A 9,389-nucleotide genomic window follows, 5' to 3' on the forward strand; every position below is an offset into this window, starting at 1 on the left:
CATGTCAATCCATTTTATAAAATGTTTCTTCAACAGCTGTTTTTATACATAATTCCAAAATGTGCATGAAAACATCTGGCTGAATCAGACCTCTGTCTGTCTTTCTGACCCTCACTCTTGGCATAATCTGTTGGTATAATATAACATAAAAATTTTCAATACATGCTGCAACACAGAAAAAGTCACCACATTAGCAGCGGGACAAAAGAAACACTTGTGGTCACTGTAGCAGCAGGAACTCCTGACAAATCAACACAATTTATTTTTACACTGAAAAACTCTGACAGGGCAAACTTCAGGGTGTGTTAAAGCACTAAATAACCTGTAGATTAATCATTACTGTGATACATGAAACGAGAGACACAACTTGTATTTCAAAATAAAGTACCGCTTTAGTATCGCCGTGCTCGAAAACAGTTTTCAGAAGACGGCCTCGGGAAACGATGACAAAATCAGTCAACTTACTGGAGGCAGAATGGCTTGTGCGCCACTGTGACCATGGATATCTAATAAGACATGGATAGCTTGCCGCTGCCTAGCCTTGCTTCCAAGTTTCCCTGGTGGTTACTCATAGTATTTAAGCAAACAAAATCCCCTGTGGCCCAAAGAACATTAAATATGTCAATTATATTTAATTAATTGATCTTCTCAAAGACTGTGACCTAGGGGGAGGTCCCTTTGAGGAGGACCTGACTGAGCTCCGTATAGCTACGGACTTAGCACTCCGTGTTACCAAGGTGACGGCCCGTTCCATTGGCCGCTCCATGGCAGCATTGGTGGCTCAACCTCTCGGGCATCCAGGGGAAGGAGAAGGCTTTTCTCCTGGATGTGCACCTCTTTCCTACTGGCCTGTTTGGTGAGGCAGTGGATGCTGTTGTCAGCAGGTTTTAGCACGCTAAAACGTAAGGGGTTACGAGCAGGTTCCTTCGTTCCCTGTCTGTATGGAGGAAATCTTGGTTCCTGTCCCAAGGTCCCGTGTTGGGAGCGATCTGTCGCCGAACAATTATTTCGACAGACCTCACTCACGGTCATGGACGGCCGCTTTGCGAGAGGCTCCTGGCAGGAGCATCATTTCTCCTGGCACATAAATTGCCTGGAAATGTTGGCGGTATTCTGAGCTCTGAGGAGTTTTCTGCCCGCTCTCCACGGTCACCACGTCCTTGTCAGAACCGACAATACGGCAGTGGTGGCCTATTTGAATCACCAGGGGGGTCTGCGCTCGCGCCCGTTATGCAAACTGGCACATCAGATCCTCCTGTGGTCCCAGCAGAGACTGCTGTCCCTCAGAGCGATGTACGTCCCTTGGACCCAGAATCAGGGAGCAGACCTGCTGTCGAGACAGGGGTTGAGGCCCGGGGAATGGAGACTCCACCCCGAGGTGGTGGAGTAAATAGCTCAGACCTATCTCCACAGAAAGCTAAGATTACTTTTACATACGTTTATGTCATTATTTAAAACTTAGGCTACGTTAAATATAAACTTCCGACATTACAACAATGTAATGACAGAAGAAAAGGGAAATGTTGAAAGGTCCAGTAACAAAATATTCATAAGAAATTTATTTTAACCAAGGATCGTTTTGTAATGTAATTGTAATGGATCTATATTGAACATTTTATGAAGCCTCATAGCCTCAATAAAGCCCTCTTACTGCAAATGTTACCGGCACCAGAATTAGGGGGAATCTGGACAGGCAACAAAGGTTACACACACTGTAACAGATTGACTGTAGGATTTACAGTAACTAACTGGCAAAATAGTTGCCAATATGTTGCCAATGTCCTGTACAAATGCTGCCAAATACTGTAAAATAAATTACAGTATATTACAAGATATATTTTATAGGTATTTGCTGTAAAAACTTACAGCAATTAATTGTTGTTTTTACAGTAAAACAATTGTAATCTAATTTACAACATTATCTTTTATTCTGTTCTAATTATATGAATTACCAGGCAACAAGTAATACAATACTGTTGTGGTGGCAGCCCGGCTGACGGTGAGTGTCCTGGTTTTTTCTCCTTTTTATCAGTTTTTTTTTTTGCTTTTTCCTTGGTTTTCTGTTCCCTGCCTGCCTCCCTGTGTTTTCTCCCCTGTGTGCTCTCTCTCTCTCTCTCCCTCTGCTTCTGAGCCCAGCCAACTACCTGCACCTGCATCTCATCAGCCACCTCGTCAGCCTGCCACACCTGCCAGTAATCACCTCATGAATGCCTGTATTTCAACCCCGGTTCTCCACACCATCCTCGCTTGATCGTTGTTGCTCCATACCCGGTGCCACCTCTGTGTTCAGGCTTTCATGTTTCTTGTTTTTTCACATTTTCCCTGTGCCTTGTCGCTGTCTTCCCTAACCCTGTCTCTCTGTCTGTTTCCCTCCCAGGTACACTCACCCTCGTCTTCCGTTCAGTCGGCTGGGCTCATCCACTGGCCCACTCCTCCTCGGACTTCCCTCACGGCGTCCTCCCTGTTCCCCCGCCTCTCCTCGCTTCCTCGGCCCCTGTGTTCCCCCGGCTCCCTGGCCCCCTGTCTCCTTGGTTTCCCGTGCCTGTGCTTTCCCGACATCCACCTCTTCCTCCACTCCAGTGCCTTTACCCCCTTCTCCCTCAATAAACCTCCTTCCCTCCGAACTTTGCATTTGGGTCCTCTCTGTCCCCACACCACGCAATCCCACAACACAATACAATGTTGATGTAGAATTCTTTTTACAGTTAATTTTAGTTTTTTACCTAATAATTGTATTAGATTTTTTTTCACCTTTTAAATAAAACTAGAATCAGAGCTACAACAAATTTATTAAAATTTAATACAGTTTTTAAACTATATTTCACGTGTATTATATTTACGTAAAGGCTGTATTAGAGTGGTAGAATAGATAAATTATTAACAAAAAATGGGCGGGGTGTCTGTTTACATAAAGCTAAACATGTAGCATTTCTAACCTACTACACAAGCAAAGGAAACAGAAAGTTAGTTACAGGACAAACGTTAAGTACTAAGTTAAATGTTCATTTCACCTCCACTAAGCTCTCAAGCCTGCCTTTTGTCCATAATATTTTTTATGGAACCTTTTGATAGGAAATGAGAGAAAGATAAAGATACAAATTTTTGCTGCTATATTTCTGCATAGTTTAGTTGTCTGACTTGGAGGTTTGACAAAGTAGAATAACCTAAATTTATATGCTCTTCATTTTTCTTATCTTAATTCACTTTCCATTGAGGCCAAGACGGATGTTTATGTCACACAGTTTGACCCTCTTGGCATCCAATCAAATGTCACCTCATTTTTAAGCTGTTGTCTGCTCTTTCGCTGTGCTCAGTTCTCAAAACCTCTGAGAAGATGCACCTGTATACGATCCTCTTAGGAGTATGTAAGTACTTGATAGAAGATATTTTCAGTTTTTAATCTGAATTAATTCATTCATTTGAATGTCACCTCGTGTCTATAACATGTTTTCAACACCTTTTGATCTAGTTCATCTGTCAGCGGTGATTCAGTCGGCGGCACTCATATCTGCTCGTGTTGGGGACAATGTGACGTTACATTGCTTCTATGACAGCCAAGTGGCGATGCACTTCTCCTGGTACCGACAAACCTTAGGAAGTGGACCTGAACTTCTGTCTAGTATTTACAAATATGATAAACCATCCACAGTCTCCCGCTGGACGAAGAAGAACCCTCGTTTCTCTGTGCAAAGGAAGGAAGGGATGAATCATCTCCACATGTCTGACGTTCACTTATCAGATTCAGCTACGTACTACTGTGGAAGCTCACACTCCAACATAGTGGAGTTTGGAGAGGGAGTCTTTCTAAGTGTCAAAGGTATTGTACTTTATTTATTTATTTATTATTTTTTATTTATTTTGACTGTAAACTGCAGAGATTTGCATTCAAAAATATGGGATTTACATTGTTTTTTTAATCACATGAAGTATTAGCAAAATCGCCATTTTTCCTTTGCTTATTGTGCTAAATGTTTTTCCCTGTGCATTGTAGGAGTCAACATCAAGGAAATAGTCCAGGGGCCAACATCTGAGACAATCCTGAAAGGAGGCTCTGTGACTTTCAACTGCACAGCACGCGTTGGGACCTGCGATGGAGAACACCGTGTTTACTGGTTTCGACATGGATCTCGCCAAGCAGTCCTTCACGCGCTCGGGGATGGGTGTAAACAAGTCTCCACATCAGGGCCTCCTTCACTGAACTGTGTCTACCATTTGCAGAAGATGAACCTGAGCTCCTCTGATGCTGGAACCTACTACTGTGCTGTGGCCTCATGTGGGGAGATACTGTTCGGTAATGGAAGCAAGCTGCTCATCAAAGATGATGTTGAAGACCAAGCGGCACAGATTACAATCTTAGTCTGGCTCTCCATAATCAGAACCGGGCTTCTCTTATTCTTTTTAACTATTTGCTTCTTATTTCACATCACCAAACGCGGGTGATGATTTTAATGCAGAGGTTGGCTTTCTTAGTTTAAAATGTTCACTTAGTTAAAAATATCTTTTACAGATAAAATATATGTTATCACAAATTACAAAAACATTTTATATCTAGTTTTCTGAATTTGCTTTTTGGCCGTATTACATTTTTCTTCATAAAAGCAACTGTGACAAAGCTATTATTTGTCTCCCACAGTGTCATTATTTAGTAGACGATGTATAATTAGGGGAAGCATACAAATAATTTTAGAACAACAACAAATGTAACTGGCAAAGCAGTCAGAAGAACTTCAGATCTTGCTCACATTGAATCTTTTGTCTAATCAAGCCATAAACTTTGTTCTGGTTTTACCAACCACAGCGCTACATAACATCTGCAATGTTTGCTCACAAGCTGTATGCGGTTAAAAACAAAGAAACACACTGTGTTATGGAACATCAGTGAACTTCTGCTTCTTAACATGTAGTTTGATCACAAAAACAGGTTCCTGTGATCCACTGAAAGTCTTGAAATGAGGACATCCTGCTTGAAACCGCCTACAAACACAAAGAGAGCACAAAGGCTTAAAAGGGCACACAATCAAACTGACTATGTATCGAATGTTATCTTATTTTACTGCTGACCACAAGAAGACTGTTACGCTGAGACTGAAAGGTGTCTATTTTCTGTGATGAAGGTGAAATGACAATGCAACAGGTGTATCTTTTAAGGAAAGCAACTTAAGCCCACGGAAGCACTTGATTGTTGTACTATACAAAGGTGGCGCGGATCTTTTAAGATAAGTTCATCTTCTGGAGCAATCTGAGAAATAATAGACGGTAGATGAGTTTGTCTTCCATTTCAAGTCTCTGGTGATGGTGGTACCCAGAAACTTGACAGATTCCTCCATCTTTACTGCTGCATTGTTGATGAGCAATGGAGAATGCAAGTGTTAGTGTTTCCGGAAGTCCATGACCAGCTCCAGCATCTTGTTGACATTAAGCTCCAGGTTGTTTTCTGTACACCATGCTGCCAGCTGTGACACTGTGTTCCTGTAGGTTCATTGCCTTTGATGGGGCCCGTGGCCGTGGTGTCATCAGCAAACTTGACCATTTTGATGGAGGGATGGCTGGAGGTGCAGGTACATATGTTTTGTTCAATTAATGTACATTATGATACGCAACAAATATTAATTACCTGCTCTCTGTGGCTTGCATCATTAATGTAGCAGTGGTGCGCAGTAACTCAATATGCTACAGCCCTTAAGACACAAAAAAGAAGCTAATGTTTTTGTGATAAGGATTCACAAAAATATTAGCTACTAGCTAAATATTAACTGCTTTACTACTCCTTCCTGCTATTGTGCCAAGAATACAATTCTGAGTTTATCATGAAATATTCATGAGGATCTAATGGTTTAAATTCTACCCAGTCGACTTCTTTAGCAAGTCTTCACTTCACCTCCGCTGATCCTGCTCCATCCACAATAGTAAGTAATAGAAACACTCAACAGTAATTTAAGTAAATGCAAGGTTGCTGCCAAGAAATTTTCAAAGCCGAAACCAGACACAATAACAGTAACAGTTCAAAAATACTTTATTTAATTCTCAGAGAATGCTTCATTTACGCAAACACGTCAGTTTTAATCCTATATGATTTTGCATGCATGCATGAAATTACAAATTACGGTAAAGTCTAAATGAATACTAAACCCAAATTACACATAAGAGTAATCCATTTATTGTGACCACCATTTGTCTCTTTTGTTATTTAGCTGTCTTACATTGCACTCTTTGCACTGCTTTGATGGCTTGTCTTTGATACATCAAACAGCTTAAACAATAAAGGTGAATGCAGCAATTTAAGGATTCCAGTTATTGGCTTTATGCATGTATTTGAATTATTTATTTAAAAAAGCATTTTAAAGCTCAAAAATACTAAATAATCTCTTTCCAACCTCATTTTTATTCAACACTTCTTGAAAACATAACATCAGACCACGGTGCCAGAAGCCATTATATTTTTCCAGTTGTAAAATTGGAAGCGAATACCAATAAAAGCAAAGTGATTGCTGGTCACTCATAGGTTGTCCGTGCAGGTGCTTACTGTATATATCCAGGTATCTTTATTTATGTGTCTGTCAGTTTTGTTGACCTGACATCTGAATAAACTACTGTGTCTTGATTGTATTTTGGTGAAGCTGGTCTGCAGGAGGAGCGTCTGGTTTCTGAACACACTGCTGCATAGACAACTGCGGTCTGAAAGACATGAAAATGCAAATATTTTGTATTTGTTCCGAACGTTTGGACTAAGAGAGATCCTGCATATAGTTAACATGTGGTACTGGGTGCTTGTGACTGACAAACACTAAATATTAAACTACATGGGAACATTAAAAGGTATAAAACTGAAATTGCAATACAAAACAAATTAAACAAGGCAGGAAAAGCTAAAAGAAACAAATGAATTACCTGACTGTCTTCAGTAGATCTATCACTCGCTGCTGTAAACAAAGAAAACTGCTGTCAGTGCTAGTAACGGCAGAATATAATTTACTTAAATATTGTATTTAAATTCAGATATACAGATATTCAATATAATACATAGTTTACATACTTGTGGGATCTTTCCTGTGGTTCTTACAAAGTGTCCATACAAGCAGAAGTGTCACCATCCCAACAACAGTGTTTGACAGCATCAGCGCAATAACAGTTGGACTCAGATCATCTGATTTGGTGAAGGCAACGTCTCCTTTGACCATGTGACAATGAACAAACAGTATTTAATTTAGATTTTAACAACAAACTTTTACTTACTTACATGAGAATAAAACTTATTGATACAGTAGATTTTCTTGGACCAAAATCTTCCACTCATACTGTCTTACTGTGAATATTAATCCTGGTCCCATTTCCAAACAGTATCTGTCCACACAAAGTCACAACACAGCAGTAGGCTCCAGCATCATCAGAGCTGAGGTTCCTCATGAGAAGGTTGGACACACAGGTAGTTTCTCCGCTCTCAGTCCTCTGGCAGATGTCATTCTTATTTCCAGAGGAGTAAATCATTTCTGGAGCAGAATGATCTGAGGTTTTCAGCCACATAACACGAGTGTGTTCTGCTGCACAGTGGCCAGTGAGAACAGAACAGCTGAGAGTCACAGAGTCTCCTGGCTGGACTGACTGAGACTCTGGCTGCTGGACGACAGAGTCGCTGATCATCTTTGCACCTTGGGAAAGAAATCAAAGAAGTCTGATCATTAGTATTCTGTTCACAGTCAGCTGTGATCAGTAAACTCAGTATGAATGCTTGAATAATTAACTACAGAGAATAAATACCTTTTATCATCAAATATGTTTCTTGTCCAAACTGAATGTAGTTTAAGTTCATCACTCCACAGTAGTATGTGCCAGTGTCTCTCCACATTGTTGTAGAAATGGTCAGGTGGCTGCTGATGCTGTGGGATGTCACTGAATGATGATTTGATTGCTCATTAAATGTTGTCAGATTATATAAAGTATCTGTTGAAGCCACCAGCTGTAGTCTCCCCCCTGTGTTTAGTTTGTACCATACCCTAATTCTTCCAGCAATATTGATGTGACATGTAATAGTAACTGAGCGTCCTAGCTCCACTGCTTGGAAAGGAACAGCCTGATAGATGTCACTTGACCGTACTTCACCTGAAAGAAACAGGAATAATAACAAGGAGCCTAAATAATACAATCACCTCGTTGTATGTAAAACGACATAAATAGATCTCACAAGTGGATTTTTTTACTTACACACAGACCAGAGCAGGGAAATAATCAGAAGACACACCATCACCTTCTCTGCTTCTATCCCCATCCTCTACACAGCAGGTCTGACTTGCTCAAGTGACAGCAGTCTTAACAGATTCACCATGCAGGACCAACTGTTGCGACAGCGTGTCAGGTCTGTCAGTTATCTGATTGGTTCATCTTCAGCCTCACCTGATTGGCTGCTTCTTAAGTCAAAGAATGTCTCATATGATCCCATGAGGCTTCATGTTGTTTCTATCTACTATACAGTAATCTTAATGCTGTACCAAGCAAACACTAGGGGTGGTACTTATATAAAAAAATAAGTGACAAAACTAGGAAATCCAAGAATATAAAATAACAGAAATATAAAAATATTAATTCTCAGGTCTTTAAATCTGAAGTCAGATAAAGCAAATTCCAAATAGAGGAACACAGAAACGGCTTCATAAAATGAAAGCAGATGGCTTAAGTAACCATACTTAAACTGACTCTATGATGTGGTGTTGGTGTTTCCTTTGGTGCACGTGTCTTATATAACTTTTTTTTTTTACTCTTCTTACTGAGTGTTCCTGTTGTGCTGCTGTGGTCCTGGTGGTTCACATCAAGATAACCAAATAGTTCTCATTGGCAATTCAATTATGGATAGTTAAATTATTGAAATGTCAGCCTCTGCCGCCCTCTTCTTTACATTTAACACATGATGCAACAGAAACTCCTCTGGACCCCTTTATGGCAGAAAATACATTTTATCTTTATTATCTTGTGTGAACCAAATGTCTAAAAGTAACTGTCATTTCATAGAATATGTGTTTGCATAGGCTTCTGATTTTCTAAAATATTTTCTACCACTGTGATTACAATGTACCTGAATCTTGAAATGTTGGCACACAGACCTGAGACCCATGGAAGCCCCACATCCGTTTAATTTTCAAAAAACACCACATTTTTGTCATGCTGCATGTTATGACCAAGCGGCAACCTCCTGCTCTCACTTACGATACCAGTCAGGAAGTAACTTAAACTGCAGTTCATCGAGTGGCCACTTTAGGCTGGCTGCAAAAGGGAGTCAATCTCCATTGAATCTGAAACTTTACAGCAGAATAAAACATGTTTAGTTGTAAAGTAAAGGCTCTGTTAGTTGACGTTATGTTAACGGTAAACTTTACAAACAGGCAATGTTAGATTTGGCT

The 9,389-nt window shown here is 40.3% G+C and overlaps 2 protein-coding genes across 3 annotated transcripts; one reads left to right on the forward strand and one right to left on the reverse strand.

Annotated features, from left to right (window-relative positions):
* The first annotated feature begins 3,225 nt into the window (after positions 1-3,225).
* LOC123980791 (immunoglobulin kappa light chain-like) lies at positions 3,226-4,440 on the forward strand. Its single transcript, XM_046065338.1, has 3 exons — positions 3,226-3,365; positions 3,470-3,817; positions 3,992-4,440. Exons 1-3 carry the CDS (start codon positions 3,335-3,337, stop codon positions 4,438-4,440), a joined length of 828 nt encoding a protein of 275 aa, XP_045921294.1. The 5' UTR covers positions 3,226-3,334.
* Positions 4,441-6,139: 1,699 nt separating this feature from the next.
* Positions 6,140-8,279, reverse strand: LOC123980599 (signal-regulatory protein beta-2-like). Of its 2 annotated transcripts, XM_046065073.1 has the most exons (7): positions 8,200-8,217; positions 7,991-8,097; positions 7,756-7,887; positions 7,305-7,646; positions 7,034-7,168; positions 6,889-6,920; positions 6,140-6,675 (listed from the first exon to the last, which is right to left on the reverse strand). In XM_046065073.1, the coding sequence occupies exons 3-7, from the start codon at positions 7,841-7,843 to the stop codon at positions 6,547-6,549; spliced, it is 726 nt and encodes a 241-aa protein (XP_045921029.1). In that variant the 5' UTR covers positions 7,844-7,887; positions 7,991-8,097; positions 8,200-8,217; the 3' UTR covers positions 6,140-6,546. The 2 variants fall into 2 exon arrangements, with proteins under 2 accessions (XP_045921029.1, XP_045921028.1); XM_046065072.1 differs by having other exon boundaries at positions 7,756-8,097; positions 8,200-8,279.
* Between the last annotated feature and the right edge of the window lie 1,110 nt (positions 8,280-9,389).

Source organism: Micropterus dolomieu, linkage group LG12 (genome assembly GCF_021292245.1).
Source record: "Micropterus dolomieu isolate WLL.071019.BEF.003 ecotype Adirondacks linkage group LG12, ASM2129224v1, whole genome shotgun sequence".
Lineage (NCBI taxonomy): Eukaryota > Metazoa > Chordata > Actinopteri > Centrarchiformes > Centrarchidae > Micropterus > Micropterus dolomieu.

Coding starts and splice junctions, on each gene's coding strand:
- LOC123980791 (XM_046065338.1), top strand. CDS start 3,335: ATGCACCTGTATACGATCCTCTTAGGAGTAT. Junction 3,366..3,469: donor TACGATCCTCTTAGGAGTAT/GTAAGTACTTGA, acceptor CTTTTGATCTAG/TTCATCTGTCAGCGGTGATT. Junction 3,818..3,991: donor AGTCTTTCTAAGTGTCAAAG/GTATTGTACTTT, acceptor TGTGCATTGTAG/GAGTCAACATCAAGGAAATA.
- LOC123980599 (XM_046065072.1), bottom strand. CDS start 8,263: ATGGGGATAGAAGCAGAGAAGGTGATGGTGTGTCTTCTGATTATTTCC. Junction 6,921..7,033: donor CCACAGGAAAGATCCCACAA/GTATGTAAACTA, acceptor CTTTGTTTACAG/CAGCGAGTGATAGATCTACT. Junction 6,676..6,888: donor GATCTACTGAAGACAGTCAG/GTAATTCATTTG, acceptor CATGTCTTTCAG/ACCGCAGTTGTCTATGCAGC.